General features: G+C 44.0%; 1 protein-coding gene across 1 annotated transcript in view; it reads right to left on the bottom strand.

The window, feature by feature from the left end:
• Nucleotides 1–18,962, bottom strand: part of dnah9l (dynein, axonemal, heavy polypeptide 9 like) — a 361,205-nt gene that overhangs the window by 35,656 nt on the left and 306,587 nt on the right. Inside the window, exons 47-52 of the mRNA XM_078552084.1 lie at nucleotides 17,804–17,968; nucleotides 15,439–15,579; nucleotides 15,175–15,345; nucleotides 14,814–14,936; nucleotides 8,348–8,541; nucleotides 6,818–6,966 (exon numbers count right to left, since the gene is read on the bottom strand). Coding sequence (XP_078408210.1) covers nucleotides 6,818–6,966; nucleotides 8,348–8,541; nucleotides 14,814–14,936; nucleotides 15,175–15,345; nucleotides 15,439–15,579; nucleotides 17,804–17,968 — 943 coding nt within the window. The remainder of the gene's footprint in view (nucleotides 1–6,817; nucleotides 6,967–8,347; nucleotides 8,542–14,813; nucleotides 14,937–15,174; nucleotides 15,346–15,438; nucleotides 15,580–17,803; nucleotides 17,969–18,962) is intronic.

The raw sequence follows: 18,962 nt of genomic DNA, 5'->3' as shown, positions 1-18,962 counted from the left end.
AAATAGATCAGATTCAGATCAGAAAAATGGAGGTAGAACATTAGCTAGGGACGTTGTGATAGACATGGAGTTACAGGATAAGCAAAGTTAACAAAGTGTCCAGCAAGGGAAATTGACGGGGTTAAACTGTTTATACTTCAATGCAAGGAGTTTTACAAACAAGGTAGATGAGTTAAGGGCACAGGTAGACACATGGCAGCAGGATGTCATTGCTATAATGGAGACCAGGCTAAAGGAGGGACAAAACTGGCAACTTAATATCCCTGGTTATAGAGTCTTCAGACACGATAGAGTAGGAGATAAAAAAGGAGGGGGGGTAGCACTAATGGTTAAAGAATCAATTCCAGTTGTGAGAAAGGATGATATACTAAATGGGTCAACAAACGAGGCTTTATGGATTGAGTTTGAAATAAAAAAGGGGCAGTCACACTACTGGGAGTATACTACAGACCACCAAATAGTGAAAGAGAGATAGAAGAACAAATATGTAGGCAAATTTCTGCTTGTAAGAACAAGAGGGCAATAATAGTAGGAGACTTCAACTATCCTAATATCAACTGGGATTTAAACAACATAAGGGGCACTGAGGGAGAAAAATTCATGCAGTGTGTCCAGGAAAATTTTTTCAACCAATTAGTGACAAACCCAACGAAAGGAGATGCAATTCTAGACCGAGTCTTGGGGAACGAAGAAGGGCAAGTGGGTGAAGTGACAGTTGGCGACCATATCGGGGACAGTGATCACAATTCAGTTAGATTTAGTATTACCATGGAAAAGGACAGAGATAAGGCAGGAGTAAAAGTCTTGAACTGGGGTAAGGCAAATTTTGCAGAAATGAGAAGGGACTTGGCTGAGGTGGACTGGACAGCACTGCTGGAGGATAAAACAGTGGAAAGCCAGCGGGAAGCACTAAAAAGCGAGATCCTAATTGTACAAAGTAGACATGTCCCCTACAAAAATAAGAGTGGTACTGCCAAATCTAGACCCCCTGGTTGTCTAGAGGAATGAAGGGGAAGATCAAACAGAAAAAGAAAGCGTACAATAGGCACAAAGAACTAAACACTGCAGATAGCCTAGACAAATATAGGAAGTGCAGGGATGAAATGAAAAAGGAAATAAGGAAATCAAAGAGAGGGCATGAAAAATGATTATCAAATAAAGCTAAAGATAACCCAAAGATGTTTTACCAATACATTAATGCTAAAAGGTTAGTTAAGGAAAAAGTGGGACCTATCAGAGATGAAGATGGAAACTTGTGTGTAGATGCAGAGGCTGTGGGAAGGGTTTTGAATGAATATTTTGTCTCCGTGTTTACAAAGGAAAGGGAGGATGTAGATATAGTAGTCCAGGATGAACACTGTGAGATATTGGATGGGATAGTCATAAAGAGAGAGGAAGTACTCGAAGGGCTGAAATCCTTGAAAGTTGATAAGTCGCCAGGGCCAGATGGTTGTTTCCAAGGCTGCTGAAGGAAGTCAGGGAGGAGATAGCAGATGCTCTGAGGATGATTTTCCAATCTTGACTAGATGCAGGGGAGGTACCGGAGGACTGGAGAAATGCAAACGTAGTTCCATTGTTTAAAAAGGGATCAAAGGAAATGCCAAACAATTATAGGCCAGTTAGTCTTACATCGGTGGTGAGCAAATTAGTAGAATCAGTCCTGAGAGATAGGATTAACTGTCATGTGGAAAGGCATGGACTAGTCAGGAATGGTCAGCATGGATTTGTTAAAGGAAGGTCTTGCCTCATAAATTTGATTGAATTCTTTGAGGAAGTGACAAGAAGGGTTGACGAAGGTAGTGCAGTGGATGTTGTGTACATGGATTTTAGCAAGGCATTTGACAAGGTCCCACATGGCAGATTGGTCAGGAAAGTAAAAGCCCAAGGGATTCAGGGTAATGTGGCAAACTAGATAAAAGGTTGGCCTTGTAACAGGAAACAAAGGGTAACAGTCGATGGATGCCCTTGCATATGGAAAGTTGTCTCAAGTGGTGTTCCACAGGGCTCGGTGTTGGGACCCTTGCTGAGTGTTATATATTAACAATTTGGACATGAACACGGGGGGCACGATTGGGAAATTTGCAGATGACGCAAAGATTGGCCGAGTAGTGGATAGTGTAGAGGATAGCCATAATCTCCAAAACGATATAGATGGGTTGGTGGAGTGGGCGGTAAAGTGGCAGATGGATTTTAACATAGAGAAGTGTGAGGTCATACATTTAGGGAGGTCAAACAGTTACAGGGATTACACAATAAATGGGAATATACTAAGAGGGGTAGATGAAGTGAGAGATCTTAGTGTACAAGTACACAGGTCCCTGAAGGCAGCAGTTCAAGTAGACAAGGTTGTAAAGAAACCATATGGAATGCTCTCCTTCATTGGCAGAGGTATAGAATATAAAAGTAAGGATATAATGTTGGAATTATATAAAACACTGGAGAGGCCACAACTGGAGTATTGTGTGCAGTTCTAGTCACCATATTACAGGAAGGACGTAATAGCTCTGGAGAGAGTGCAGAGGAGGTTTACAAGAATGTTGCCAGGGTTAGAAAAGTGTAGCTATGAGGAGAGATTGGATAAGTTGGGGTTATTTTCCTTAGAACAAAGAAGGCTGAGAGGTGACTTGATTGAGGTATACAAAATTATGAGGGGAATAGATAGAGTGGACAGGATAAAATTGTTTCCCTTGGTGGAGAATTCTAGAACCAGGGGACATAGGTTCAAGATAAGTAGCAGAAAGTGTAGGGGGGACATGAGGAAGACCTTTTTTATGCAGAGGGTAGTGGGTGTCTGGAATTTGCTGCCCAAGTTGGTGGTAGAGGCAGAAACTCTAAACTCTTTTAAAAAGTACCTGGATCTGCACCTTAAGTGCTGTAAGCTGCAGGGCTATGGGCCGGGTGCAGGAAGGTGGGATTAGAAAGGGCACCTGGGTGTCCTTGGGCTGGCATGGACAAGATGGGCCGAATAGTCTCCTTCTGTGCTGTAACTTTTCTATGGTTCTATGGTTCTAAAGCGCCCCACGTAAAGAGTTTTGCTAAAATTTTCCCCTATCAAGATTCTACTGAACTTTAAAAGGTGCTTCATATAGCATGGTGTTGTTTCTTTGTCTGAAGGTTTAAAAATTGCACTTTCAATCCCTAGAGGTTGTGCAGAAGTTTACACTTGTGCTGGCAGATTTGGATTTTAACGCTGACCAACCTTTTGCGCAGGAAAGACTGACAGTGGAGTTTGTCTCTTTCTCGGGAACAGATGGAAAAGTGGAAGAGTGCAAGAAATGCTAATATGTTTCATATAGTGGCTCATAAAACTGGCATGTGTAAATCTTGTAAGTAATAGCAGGTTTTCATTTCGCTTAATTGTGACATTTAAGACATTTGCTCATTTTCAAGTTTCAGCAATTGTTCCGGAGAAAATCTGATTTTTTTCCCTTTTTATCTGACTTTAGTTTTTTGGGGACATCTAACTTTCCCTGATTTTATTCCCATTTTGATGTTAAAAGCTGACCTCAAAACATGCAAAAATCTAGGCTCAGATTATCGCCACAACAGAGAGGCTCTCCATCATGCCTGAAAATCCTAAACCCCGTCCCCAAACCCAGCACTTGCCATTTTCATAAGGGCGGGATTGAGGGCGGGGTGCATTTCGCACATGCACAGTTTATGGACGCAGGAGGCCACTTAAATCATCAGGTGCCTCCACTGAAGTGAGATTTTGGTAGGTTGGGCTGTGACATGTGTGGATTAGACCAGGTAAGAGCAGCTCTGTACTTGGAGGATTTGTTTGGATAGCCAGGCCCTTTGGAGATGTAAGGCACCCTTTTGGATCTGGTCATGGGCCACCACTGGGGAGGACAGGTGCCCTTTGGGGTAGGTCAGGTGCCCTTTGGAATTGTTAAAAGTACGCATAACTGCGCAAAAAGTGCATGAGCTCATTACTGTCAAGCTTATTGGAACTGTCAACAGACCTGTCAAAATGGTCAAAACTGTCAGAAGCACCTGTCAAAGGGACCTATTAAGCTGTCAAGAGATTTAACAGTCCTGCAGTTTGAAAAAAAATTGTCTGGAGTGTTAAAAAATAAAGGCTTGCTATTTCACTACTTCTGTTGACATAAGCCTGAGGTTTTCCATTACTAGATTAGTGCTGCTTGACTGATTTCTCAATCACCCATCATCACAGTAGAACTCTGCCTTCCATAGTTTGATTGACAGCTACAAGTAGTTAAAGACTCTTTGATGTGGGACTATGAATTCCAATGCTTGTTGTTATAGGGGATTGTACGCGAATGAAATATTTGTTGTTATAAGGCTTTATTTAGTTGAAGGAATGTAAATGTAGTAAATAGGTTTTTGTGAATGTGAGTAGTTTTTTTCAATACATTTAAGTCTGCAATATACACTTAGAACTTTATTTTATGGAACTTTATTTTATCTCATTTCTACAAGGGTCCTGAGGCCTGCCCATGGTCAAAAAGAGGTGAGTTTGCATGGTAAGTGTAAGGAAAAAGGGTGAATGGTGGGGAGGCATGGGTTGGCAGCATAAGTTGGCATAGGGGCTATAAAGAGCCATGGGGGGGGTAGGTGGAGGGCGCAGATTGGCATTGACGTTATGGTGATTATGGGGGGGCTGGTGGGGGCATGGGTTGGTATGGAGGGTATTGGGGGTGGGTGGGGGCATGGTTGGTATGGAGGGTATGAAGGGTTATGATTGGGTGGGAGGCATAGTTGGCATGGAGGGTCTGAGGGGTTATAGGGTTGGCTGAGAGCATCAAATGGCATGGGTTAGCATGGATGGGGCATGGGGAGCATGTGGGCTGGTGAGGGGAGTAAGGGGTGAGGGCTGGAGGGATGTATCATGCTTTAATCTTTATTTTTAAACTTTAGACACAGTGCCGGAGGCCCAAGGCCTCTTGCCCAGCCCACCTCCACACCTGGCATCTCCTCAGTTCTTCCCAGTTGCCTATCTCGACTTCTAATCCAGCCCCCCATCCCTGGACCGAAAAGCTGACATTTGGGCAGCCATTTTTAAAGCCATTTTTAAAGGCCAGGTTCATGGCACCGAGAATTCTCCCCAGTCTCCACCCAAACGACCCGTGAGTGAAAATCTGGGCCCTAGTTTATAAATCTAATATAAAAAACAAGTTTAGTTATTTTTAGCTATTGTTGTGAAGACAAGGTTAATAAAAGTGAGACTTTTCCATGAATTTGTTGGAATGAGAGATCATAGAGGTTTTGAAACAATGATATGTGGAGAGAGTTATAATGAAATAGTTTCTGCCAGTGAATGAATTAGTAACAATGAAACTTAGAGTGATGATTATTGCTAGAGGAATAGAGGAGGAAATTTGAAGAGCTTTTTTTATTATTCATTCATGGGACATGGGCGTCGCTGGCTAGACCAGCATTTATTGCTCATCCCTAATTGCCGTTGCGAAGGTGGTGGTGAGCTGCCTTCTTGAACCGCTGCAGTCCAGGTGGTGTTAGGAAGTGCTGTTAGGAAGGGAGTTCCAGGATTTTGACTCAGTGACAGTGACAGGTGATATATTTTCAAGTCAGGATGGTGAGTGACTTGGAGGGGAACTTCCAGGTGGTGGTGTTTCCATGTGTCTGTTGCCCTTGTCCTTCTACATGGTAGCATGGATTTGGAAGGTGCAAAGAAGCCTCAGTGAGTTCCTGCAGTGCATCTTGTAGATGGTAAACACTGCTGCCAGGTGTGCACTGGTGGTGGAGTTTGTGAATGTTTGTGGACGTGGTGCCAATCAAGTGGGCGCTTTGTCCTGATTGGTGTCGAGCTTCTTGAGTCTTATTGGAGCTGCACTCATCCAGGCAAGTGTGGAGTATTCCATCCCACTCCTGACTTGTGCCTTGTGGATAGTGGACAGGCTTTGGGGAGTCAGGAGGTGAGTTACTCGCCACAAGATTTCTAGCTTCTGTCTTGGTCTTGTAGCCACAGTATTTATGTGGCTAGTCCAGTTCAATCTCTGATCAATGGTAACCCCCAGGATGTTGATAGTGGGGGATTCAGCAAAGGTAATGCCATTGAATGTCAAGGGGTGATGGTTAGATTCTCTCTTGTTGGAGATGGTCATTGCCTGGTGCTTGTGTGGCACGGATGTTATTTGCAACTTGTTAGCCCAAGCCTGAACATTGTCCAGGTCTTGCTGCATTTGGACATGGACTGTTTCAGTATCTGAGGGGTCGCGAATGGTGCTGTATGTTGTGCAATCATTAGTGAACATCCCCACTTCTGATCTTACGATAGAAGGAAGGTCACTGTTGAAACAGCTGAAGATAGTTGGACCGAGGACACTATCCTAAGGAACTCCTGCAGCAATATCCTGGAATTATTGGAATTGATCTGCAGTAACATCACATGTTACGACGACCATGCGTTCATCCATCAAAAGTGGATAATTCAGGGTTATCTTTACTAGTGGCCTTTTCATAGCCCATAAAATGCCATTAATGCAAGCGCTGATTGACTCATAACAAGTGCATTCTACTAATCTGAGATTACGTCCCATATCATATAACAAGGCTCCTGTCTGACCATTCATTCTAATCGAGTACTGCATCATATGCCATAAGGTACAGAAATGGAAAAGGTTGCAAGACAGTGGACTGTCACAGTAGCACAATGTTCTCAAAAGCAACTGGATCTTGTCTTCAAGCAATAACCACTGGCTTTATTCAATTTGAGATAAGCAACTCTCTTGGAGTTGCATCTTTAAGGTTAAAAGGGCTGTTCAATCCCAGCTCATAATGACTGACTGAAGACGTAATAATTTGCACACACTATCTGCTCTTGTAGCTTACTCACCTAAGGCTTCTACATCTTTCAGTGGATCAACCCCAGAGGAGAGAATGAAGAAGATTGGAGATGTTGGACCACTTTCCCTAAATGATTTAGCAAATTCTATTTGACGTCCCTCAACGTACTTTGTTCCAAGCTTCTCTTCCACAAATTTTCTGTAAAAACATACATCGTAAGCTACTTGTAAATGTTAGAGTCACAAATTCCTTAGTAAAAGGATACAAAATAATTAAAATCACATTGCTTATGAAGAAAGAAATTGAAGGAACACTGAAAATTTTATTCACTGAAATTCAGACACGATTTTAAAACAGTTGTTGCAGTATGCAATAAAGTTGTGTGAAAACCTTTGTAATAAAATCTCGGGACTGTTATCTATAGCTTAGCTGTTATATTTGTTGATGCTCTTCTTCTTTCAAGTGTCATTTCTATCTGTTTTTCATTTAGTTTAATTTTCAGGTAAAATTTAATCTTTTTACTGTCTTCATAAATAACGGTGAAGCAGTTACAACTGCAAGTGTATACATTTCATACAATTCCACAATTTACTAAACTTACTAGCAGTTGTTGCTATAAAAACAGCAAGTCCTCACAATGCCAACAAGAATCTACTGTTGCTGTAACTATTGCAGCACCTCGATCAAGTATCTTCATCAACATCCAACACACTTGACCAGAGATGAATCAAACCACATTAGTCCTCATTCTAACGTAATAAGCTACATAACTATGAATGACTTTCACTGAATTTGCCTGCAAGTATTGTGAAATGTATACAACAGCATTTACCATGTATGAAAACTTGTCCTAAAACATGCAAACTTGTTGTATAAAATGAAGTTACAGAAAAGAACTGTTCTATCTTGTGGTCTTTCTTGGAACGTTTCAATGTAACAGACATTAGGCCTGAGACCAGGATCACAGTGGACACCAGGGGCTGAATTTTCATCTGGTTGTGGCGGTGCATTTCAGTTTGAGAAAGGTCAAACTTAGAATTTTTTTGAAGGAAATCTGATTTTCCGCCACATTTTCGAACCCGCGCAATTTTTGTATGCATTTTTCACAGGTTGGGAATGCCTCCTGTGCGAAATGCATACCTGCCCTTGCTGACGTCAGCTCCCCCAGTCGGGTGACATTGGATAGCGTGCGTGGGTGAAGTTTGCAAGTCGTGAAATGGCCCGACTCACGTTTCATAACCTGAAGATGCAAATTTGGCCTCAGACATTGGATGTCCCCACCCTAGTGCAAAGCCATCTCCAGGCGGTGAGGCCTTTTGGATGAGATGTTAAACTGAGCTTCCATCTACCTGTTTAGGTGGATGTAAAATATCCCATGACACTATGTGAAGAACAGCAGTGAGTTACCTCAGTGTCCTGGCCAACATTTATCTCTCAGCCAAGAATTTGGGTGAACTGCAACTGTCACGACACTTCAGAAGTATTTCATTAACTGTGAAACACCCTGGATGTGAATGGTGCTACTGAATCTGTAAGCAAGAACTGGCACCTATAATTTATAGCAGTACGATCAGTGTACCTGATTGCATTAGTCATGCGATCTGGACGTAAAGCACGCATCATAATAAGCTTTTGTAGGGAACTTTTGTTTTTCCATTCTTGAGGAAACATCTCTTTTTCTGGGCATTCAGATTCAACAACTTTTTTCCAACGTTTGGCTGAACCTTCAATATCTCTGTCCAACCCACGGAACTCATCCATGAAGCTCATTGCCTGAGGGCAGAATAAAGGGGAGTTATGTTTTAAATTTATACATATTTTCTTATATCTTTTGAATTGATAATGAAGCTCAAGAGTCGATGTTTTGATCATTTAAACCTAAACTCATTTTCTAATTTCTTTATTAAAAGAAATAAATATTTACTAGGTGTCAAGAAGAATTTATGAGGATTATGAGAATTGAACAATCCTATAGTCCAAGCCATAAGCCTCGCTTGCAGGCAACAAGGGTCACAGAATCTAGAATATAATGCAGTAGCCCTGACTTCAACCTGCGCCTTTGAGTACAGCTGCAGCATTGGTGCTATGGGATTGCCCCTATGGTGTTTTAAATGTAAAGTCTCTATTATAAGTGCAAGAAAGAATTAGCTCTAAACATTATGGGCAGAACTTTTCGCTCGGTGGGTCGGCATGCACCCGCCCGGCCCGCTCGAGCATGAAATGATGCGCGTTGACGTCGGCTGAGCGTGCTGATGTCAATGCGCACTCTTGCGATATTTTGCTAGGCGGGCGCGTGAGGGAGACGGAAGCACGTCTGCCAGTAATTAAAAGGACAGTTAAGGTCTTTGACACACCAATTGTCTCCGAGTTTATGTAGCCCATGTGATTTTTCGGCCGTCGCACGGGCAAAACGGGCAGGCGGGCAGGCCACAATTAGCAAAAGCTCATCCATGAGCGGGATAAGAAGGGTCAGTGACATTGTCAATGCGAGTAGTGAGGAGTTTTGGATATAACTTGCTGCTGGTTGTTTCTGTGAACTGGACAGCTTCATCTCGCTTCAGAGCTGCATTCTGAGTATTTCTAGGCTTCATATCAGGACTCATTGTTGTCTCCCACGCCCCCGAAGGATTCTGACTGTGTGGGCCCTCCCAGGTATCAGACTGCCTTCCATAACCCTGGTAATGGTCTCTGCTGGTGGCACCTCCTCTGAGGAGGGAGAGAGGGACAGAAGGGAGAGGAGGCCAGGTGTCCCAATGCAGCTTCCAGGGGAGCGGCCTGTGGGAGGAGAGGCGCAGGCACAAGGGGCGCAGGGCTAGCAGGAAGTCCAAGGCAGAGGGGCTGCAGAAGATGGCACTATACCACTGCCAGGGTTTACAAGCGGCGATGCAGCTACCTCAATATGTCCGAGGTGCAATGCCGAATGAGGCTCCACCTGTCAAGGGAGACAGTGACCTCCATCTGTCAGAGGATGGGGTCTGAGATCAGCTCTGACTGTGTGGGTGGACACCCCATGCCAGTGGCTCTGAAGGTCACAGCGGCGCTCAACTTCTATGCCTCTGGCTCTTTCCAGGGATCAGTAGGGGATCTTTGTGGAGTCTCCCAATCAGCTGTCCACTGTTGTGTCAAGCTGGTGACAGGAGCTCTGTTCAGGCGGGTAATGACATTTATTCATTTCCGTATGGATCGAGGCCAGACACAGCGAGCCAGAGGCTTCGCGGCCATTGCTGGCTTCCCCCGCGTCCATGGTGCAATCGACTGCACACATGTGACCATCAAGGCGCCAGCAGGTGAACCCGGTGCCTTTGTCAACAGGAAGGGCTTCCACTCCATGAACGTGCAGATAGTGTGTGATCACAGGATGCTGATTCTACAAATCTGTGCAAGTTACCCAGGCAGCTCCCACGATGCCTACATCCTCAGACACTCCCAGGTCCTGAGGCTCTTCAATGCTCCAGCCCGATTGGGTGGATGGCGGCTCGACAAGAGCTATCCCCTGAAAAGGTGGCTCATGATGCCTCTCCACCACCCAAGAACAGAGGCCGAGCAGCAGTACAACAGGAGCCATGTTTCCACTAGGGCATTGGTAGAGAGAACCATAGGTCTTCTCAAGATGTGCTTCCGATACCTGGACCATACAGACAGCACACTGCAATACCTCCCAGAGCGTGTGTCACTGATAATGGTCGCATGCTGCGCTCTCCACAATCAGGCACTGGAAAGGGGGGACCCAGTGAAAGAAGAAGTTCTTGACACAGGTAACAGATGATGAGTCCAGTAGTGAGTATGAGGACGAGCATGGTGAGGACGCTGAGGGCATGGACGCTGACCTGGGTAACCTCCAGGGAGGAAGGGACATCTGGGACGCTTTGATCCAACGCTCCTACAGCTAGCCTACCAAATAAGAACCACCACCATGTGTGAGGGCTGCAGGCTCCATACTTGATACCTGACAGGACCAGTTTCTTGGCCACCAACATAAACTGTGTGCCTGTGCAATAAAGTTTCAGGAGACACAAGTCCATAATTACATAATGGCCTACCCTGCACCTACAGAACAAATGAAGCATACAGAGGCCAATAGCACAAAATAAAATCTCATTTACTTGTGAGTGTGAAACATAGCTGAAATAAACATTAACAAGCATTTTTAATCACAGCATGAAAAATTTAAAGCAAAATGGGGGAACAAATTTTACCTGTGATAAAGCTGCCTTGTGCTTAAGGTGCTTTATATTTATGTTTGTGGGTGCTACGTCTTGGTGCTCCCCCCTCACTGGCACCGGCATTGGAGGCAGCCTGCTCACTCTGCTGTCCTGTTGGCCTTGATGACCTTGGCAGGCATCCTCTGGCCCCCTGACTGGGAGGGAGCAGCCAGTGCAATGGCTGGTACCTCCCCAGTCGACACAGCCTCATCAAATGCCATGGTCACAGGCAGAGGGCGGAGGAGATGCTGGCGTCATCCAGAGCCCCCTGAGAGGAGCCCGCAGAGATGACAGGCAGCTCGTGCGTCAATGTGAGGTCACTTTGGGCCTCCCTGCTCACCATTGATGGACGGGCACCTAGCTGGGATACTCGGTGCCCAATCCATCTCCCACACTGACACTGACCAGCTGAGGTCATTGCCGGTGTGTGGACTTGCAGGTCCGAGCGCATCCCCAGGGACCCCTGATTGAGCTCCTGGAGCTGCCTTTCCATGAGTCGCCACTCTCTCCATGGAGGAGGCATTGTGTTCGGCCATGAGGGTCAATGCAGTGGTCATGCTCTGCATGGACTCCTCCACAACGGACACCATGGCACGCATTCCCTCATGTATCTCCGCCAGATCCTCCCGCACATCCCGCTGGACTTCCAGCATCTGCTGCCTAATGGACGACTCCAGAGGCCCATCATCAGCCATCGACTGAGCATTGTCCTGGTCTCCAGCAGTCCTCCAACTGCTGGGACCCTGGGTACTTTGCCTCCGCCTGCACATCAAGCGAGTGTGAAGTGCCCTCACCAACGTGCACCGAGATACTAGACAGCGATCTTATGCCCACCGAGGTGCTGGTATCCGCCCTGGCCCCTGCTTGACAGGGAGGGTGTGACACAGATGCATGCTGAGCGTGGTGGTCCTCCAGGGTTGGGGTGGGCCTTCAGGCTCCTTATTGTGACTACCTGCTGGTGAGCCTAAAAGGGAGAAGAAGGGCATGAGATTAGTTTAAGTCATTTCACTGTCACCGTGCTTGCCAGGCACCCTGGTGAAATAACAGATATCTGCATCATGGTGCCTTCAATTATCAGTGGGGTCTCCAGTTTTGAGGTTCACATCAATATAGAGTTTATACTAGAATGGTTGCAATAGTCGATATTCTCACCTCAGTGCACTGCACTCTTACCTTTGTCTGGCACCACAACCTCACTGCAGGCTGTTGACTGAGGTGCATGGTGCCCTTCCAGCTCCAGGGCCTCCTGCTCATAGCACATGAGGATTAGGAGGTGTGGGGGTGCTCTGCCAGTCCGTGACCTCTCAATATTGTTATGGGATGTCTTCCCCTAAAAGGATAGAGGAGCATTGATTAGTCCACTCTGTACCTGCAGCGCCATTGCAGCCTGGCCAATCCTGCCTGAGGAACACCTCCCAGGGCTCAGCCGAGTCGTGGCCCTTGAGCCGCAAGGCACTCAGTCCATGCAGCCAGGGCTCACCCTCTTGGCCAGCTCTGGTGTCATTGACAGTTGCCACTCACACTCTAACACCCCTCAGGTCCACAAAGGGATGGCTAGCCCTTAACTGTTCTGCACACTGACCCATGCCAACACGGTGCTCACCCTTCCTGATCACAGCAGATTGTTGAAGTGCTTCCAGCACTGCACCCATGTGTGCTTCGCCACATCGTGGCTGCTCACCCTGGGATACCACCTCCTCCCAGGCCTTTTTGGTGAGGTGCGGGGGCCCCCTCCTCCCATCTCTGGGGACAAGTGTTTCTCTCCTGGCTGCCACCTCCTCCAGGAGGATAGCAAGACATTCATTGGGGAAATGTGGGGCTGACTGCCCCCCCGCCTGCTGTGTCCAGCCGCACCGGAATCCATCGAGGCTTCAGCGCCTTCTGTGGCAGCCTTCCAGGGGCTGCCTGGGCCGCTTTTGAATTGGCCGCTGGGTCACCATTGGATGCGGTGGACCTCATGCCCCCACCTGCCCCTTGGAGCTTCCCCAGCGTTAATTAGCCCACCAGCGTGAAATCATTTGGAAAGCCAGGGGTACCCCTTTGGAGAGGTAAGATATCCCTTTGTATATGGCCCTGGGACACCTTTGGGAGAGGTAAGGCACCCTTTGGGATTATTAAAAGTAAATATGATTGTGTGTAAAAAGTGCATAAGCTCATTGGAACTATCAAGCTGTCAAAGAACTGTCAAAGGATACTAGATGAGTTGGTGTGAAAGAGGTAAAGGGTGGTGGAGGGCAGCATGGGTTGGCATGAGATGGCACTAAGTTGTTTTAGGAGCTTTAAAGGGCCATGGGAACGTGGGGGGAATAGGGCAGCTGAGGGGTCATAGGGTGCGGGTAGAGGGACATGGGCTGGAATAGGTGGTATAAGGGGCCATGGGGGTGGGTAGAAGAATATGGGCTGCCGTATGGTGTTATGAGGGGTCCAAGAGGGGTGAGTAGAGGGGCTTGAGGTGGCACAGGTTGGCATAGATGGGGCATGGGGAATGTGTGGGGTGAAGGGTGAGGGCTGGAGGGCTGCTTTTTGTTTCAATCTTTTTAAAATTAATTCAACAAGGTGCCAGAGCACAGAAGCAGGCCTTCCACCCAGCCCACCTCCATACCCGGCAGCCTCCGCATCTGTTCCAGTGACGGTGGGCCAGACTTCTTATCCAGCCTGTCTCCCCCACCCCCCAACAGGAACAAAATTAGAACTGCGGGCAGCCATTTTTAAAGGTTGGATTAGCAAAGCCGGAAATTCTCACATCAAAAAGGCAGGGAATAAAATGTGTGCAAAACGACTGGAGAAAATTAAGTCCCATGTCTCAGTAACAAGTTTCTGGTCCATTCTGCACCGGACAGAGGGCCTCATGGCAGGGAGACAGGTGAAACCTGGAGAACAGGAAGCTTCAATATTCCTTGTAGGAGCTAGAGGTGTACTCCAGCTTCCACTGCTGGGCAGCATTATAATCACCTCACTCTTTTCAGTATCAGAATGTCCTTGCTTGGTACATATATTTGGAATATTAATTCACAATTTAAAAGCATTGGATGGAAATTCATTATGTCCTGCTTTTGGGCACTTGACTAATTGTCTGTTTTCAGCACATGTCCAAACCAGGAAGCCCACGAACCCCCTGTAAGAATTGAATCAAGCTGCCATCACTTGTCACATTGAGAGGAAGCTTGTCCATTTTAATCCATCCAATTTGAGCTGTTTGCCTCACTGCCACACACGCTGCTAAGGATGGTCCATTTCAGGAAGGGGTAAAACTATAGTAGGTCCCTGATTAATCTATGTCAGGGTCCTGATGCCTGTTTTGGTGGCCTCTAGGGACACCTGGAAAATTGTCCAATATGTGAATGGACATATTAATGTAATCTTGGGTGTGCGTGCCACATTCGTGTGAAATTTGTCCTTGTTTTCTGCCTAGAAAATGTGATCAACATGGACAATTCCTATCTGTTATCTTTCATAAGCAAAGATATGAGCAAATTAGCATCTCAATACTGGGCTTTTTCAAGATGGTTGGGAGGGTAACTTGTGGCGAATTGTTCTTCATGAGCCTGGTGCACTATCCTGCCTCTTTGAACAGTAGCACTGGTAGAGTTCTCTGAGAAGGTTGGTTCTCTTGGCTCAGGAATGGCATGTAACATAAGGTCTAAAACAGTAGACAAAACATAATCTCAAAAAGTAGAGGGAATCGCTTTTTTAAGTTAACAACTATACTTCAACATAGATATGTAAGCTGTACTGATCAAATACATGAGGGCACTCACGGTTAACTTCCTTCAAAAGGTTTATATATCATATACTGTTTCTACCCTTCTCTATAAAATAAATTTGCTAGATGCAAATACAAACCTTTATTGCGCTCCATGCTGTGTTTGACAGGAAGTCCACAGGACTGTTGTAATTATGGTCAATATTAAATCTGAGTAAGAAGTCAAGTTCACGAGCATCTATTTCCTTTTTCAGAAGTAAAATCTATACAGGAAAAATTGAATATTCATATTACTATTTTGACATGAATTGTTATTTAATATCCATTAAATTGTGGCATGCACGATCAATATATTTCTTAATGCTTAGTATATCTGATATGAGAATTTCAAAACTAAACAAATATCAAAACTTAGCCATGGAGTCTGTTTATACCATAAATTTTTATTTGTAAAAATATTATGCACCAACTAATACTTAATAAAGTAATTCAAATTCATACCTGAAAAGTCATTTGAGCTGTAAAGGTAAGTTTATCCCTTTCAAACAGCCCACGGTTAATGTAGATGAATGTTGAATATGTGATCTCATCAATTAGATTAGTTACCCTCACTTTCACATCATCAGACATTTCAGCCTGTTGTACAGCTTTGTGAAACACAGCAGCAAATGCCTAAAGATACAATAAATTGCTAGCTATTCATTTATTGCTATTTTAATTGTGAAAAACTTTTGTATATATAGTGCTACAGAAATGAATGACAACCTTGAGCGAGAACCGATACATAGGATTGATCATATTAAGGTCACTCATGATAAAGTAGTGCAGAGAAGCTCTGACAGCCGCTGGACGATAGTGTTCACGAGCTTCATTGATCTTTACTTCATTAACTTTAGCTTCGAGCACCTACACAAAAGATAGTAACAGTCATGATGGCATGTTAAATAGTAATTTTTAAAAATTCTCCCTCCCAATGACATAAACCCTTTTTTGAGTATGGTCTGATGGGTATCGGATGCCTACTGGCATCTTGATCAAATAGTCAATCATGTGCAAGTCTTGATGATGAATCCACAACAGGACATCACAGCTGACTCAGATTCTGCTCTTAGCAAAATTCCACAAATGCACTTCCAGCAGAGCTTGTTGCATATCAATCAGGAGCGAGAACTATAGCCAACTTTTCTCTCACTAAACTGAGATTGCTGGAACTAATTGTTGTCTTAGCTACAATCCGTTTATTCAGTACGGCCAAAATCGAACCTGTTATCTTCCTGCCCAATGTGATTCGATTACTTGTTGAATAAATTTGCTGAGCCATTGGGACAGCAACTTGTAAAAGTATTTAAGGTGTGATTTACAGACCAAACAAACGATGTGAGGTGTTTCCATATCATCTTGTTGTTCTAAAAATATCTTTAATTCAAAAGACAGAAGCAGCATCAACACTTCATAAAATTGTTGTTACCTCCGCCATGGAAAGTGGGTAGAGGGAATATTTTTGCCCCCGTTAGTCTGTTAGTCTGTAAACAATATATCTCAAAAACTAATGGATGGGTTTCAACAAAACTTGGTACGCAGATAGAGTATGGCCCAAGGAAGAAATGATGAATTTTTGGCGAAGATGTGGACCCAGAACCTGCAATTTGTTTTTGAAGGGTCTGTTAGCTTTGGGAAATTGGGAAAATTGACTTTTTTTTAAAGAATGTTGTGGGTTGTTTTATTTAGAATGTTGCTAATTGTTTTAGAAGGTTGTGGATTGTCTCAGCTGCGGCGGTGGAATTTGTCAATGCTGTCAAAATGTGAGCAGAGTTTTCAGAGCAGGTAGTTAGATTTGGATTGGGTGAGATGGAAGCACTTAATAAAAATATTTATTTTTTCAGCTTTGTTGTTACAGAGCATCAGCAAACAGATAAAAACCCTCATTGAAGAGCTGCATAATCATAACAACTTTGAGTTCACATTGTGTGATGAAAGCATGCGCTCTACTAAGTGCCCTCTTCACTTGTTATAAATTGGTTTTATGTCATATCTCACATCAAGATGCATCTCATGTCATGTCACATGCCTCATGTTGCATTGCATATCTCATTTTATGTCACGCATCTCATGTCACATTTTAAGTGACAACATGTTTTAGGCTTCTGTTAAATTATCATAATTATTAATATCTTGAATACATATATTAGACCACTGTTAGGATAAAGACAACAATATCTTCCACTTATTGCTTCCCAAGGCACTTCATCTTGGTATGATCATAAAAAAGGTAAACACTGGATCAAAGAAGGCGATATTAGGGGAGGTGACCAGAAGCTTGCTCAAAAGAGAAGGAATTCAAGAAGTGCCTTCATGGAGAAGAGCGTGGTCGAGGGCAAGAGAGTTAGAGCATGGGCCCAGGCAGCTGAAGAAACAGCCATTAAAAGTAGAGCAAAAGGAGGCATGGATGCACAAGAGATTAGAGTCAGAGGAGCAGAGTTCAAGGAAGGTGACTGTAAGGTTGGAGAAGGTTACAAAGGTGGGGAGGGATCAAGAGTTTGAAGGAATTTAAATACCAAGATAAGAATTTTAAATTTGAGGCATTGGGGAAACAGCAGCTCACGTATGTCAGCAAGGGCCTGAGTGATGAATGAGCAGGATTGGTATGGAATAGGTAATGGACGGCAGAGTTTGAATGAGCTAAAGTGTCTGGAGGGTGGATAGAAAGCCAGCCAGGATAATATTGGAAAGTTGTGTTTGGATGTGACAAAGATATGGACAAGGTTTCAATGACAAATGGGCTAAGGCAGGGGTATGTTGCTACTCTAGTTAGCAGAGTAGACATAGGTGGTCTTTGTGATGGTGAGGATATGGTGTCAGATGCCACCATATTCCATGTTTCTGAAGAGTCTGATCCAGCTTCAGACAATGAATTAAGGGCATCTTGAATGTGCATAGTAAGTGAAAATATAAGAGCTTTGATGTTTAAGAAAAGGAAATATCTTTGAGTGGCTGGTAAATTTTATAAAGTGTAGAAGGGTGGGTCATACATCTTCCACTGCTAAGAAACAGTAAAGGAATGGAGCTGCTAGTGGCACAGGACAGATATTCAACAAGGCACTTAAGACTATGCACGCTTGCTTTTTCATACCTTCATTTCTATTTCAGCTGCTGTGTGCTTTGTGGTTTCAAGTTTTTCCACCAGTACTGTATCTCCCAAGAAATTCCAGTCTGCAGCTGAAAGTCGTGTCAAAAGCTCATCCTCAAGTAGCTTTAGCTCAATTTTGAAATCATTTTGTTGCTTGGTGAGTTCAGACTAAGAAAATTAAAGTACGTCTCTGATGCTGTTTTTAATAACCAGAGTAGCAACATAGCCTTTTTCATCTCAGCAGTGGGTATCCAAATAACAGGAATATAAGTCTAGTGGTTCCAGATTTATACTACTAACTAAATGTCCTGCACTAGTACATTCATTATAACTATTTGAGTGCTAAATCACTTTTATAGTTGCAGTAAAACTTATACACATTATATAGAAATTATACAGAAAAGGCGGTTTCATTGAGATAGCAAAGCAGCTAAAATGTATTAAATATACAAGATACTTCATTTCTTAATGTGTTCAGTTCATGCAAAATGGTATTATACTACACCAGAGACTTATACACGTGACACATAACTCACCTTTGTAAAATGTCTGTGTCATTTTTCATTATCTTAGGTTATGAGTGATGTGTAATTAATTAAAACACAGGAAATGGGAAACTCCTACCAATAGATGGTAATTTGGAGGAAAATTCAGGTCAAAGTGGGCTGATTTTTCACTTTGGACAACCATTAGGTGCAGCAAACTAGAGCTGCTGTGCCTGCTGCTTCACCAGAATGTTCACAATTCTGATACAGATACCCTTCCTATGAAGGCTTGACCTTGACAGGGTATAATGCTACCACAGTGGGTGGAAACAGAATTGTAGCCACAGGCCTTAAAAGTACAGCACTGCTTCATAAAAGGAGATTAGTTAGCCGAACATGCCTATGCGGGCTCTTTGAAAGAGTTATCTAACTAGTCCCACTCCCTTCAGCACAGATAAATATGAGCTGGTACATTTTGGTAGGAAGAATAGGGAGGTCACTTATTACTTTGAAGTGCAAGTCTAGGTGGGCTAGAGGAACAAAGGGATCTTACAGTACAAATATGTCAATCACTAAAAGCTGCGCCACAGATTACTAAGGCAATTAAAAAACAACAAACTAAGCACTGGGCTTTATTTCTAAAGGGATAGAATTGAAAAGTAGGGAAGGTATGCAAG

This window comes from Cetorhinus maximus, chromosome 11, assembly GCF_964194155.1.
Source record: "Cetorhinus maximus chromosome 11, sCetMax3.hap1.1, whole genome shotgun sequence".
Lineage (NCBI taxonomy): Eukaryota > Metazoa > Chordata > Chondrichthyes > Lamniformes > Cetorhinidae > Cetorhinus > Cetorhinus maximus.
The sequence above is the reverse complement of the archived record's forward strand: the minus strand, read 5'-3'. Positions and strand labels throughout refer to the sequence as shown.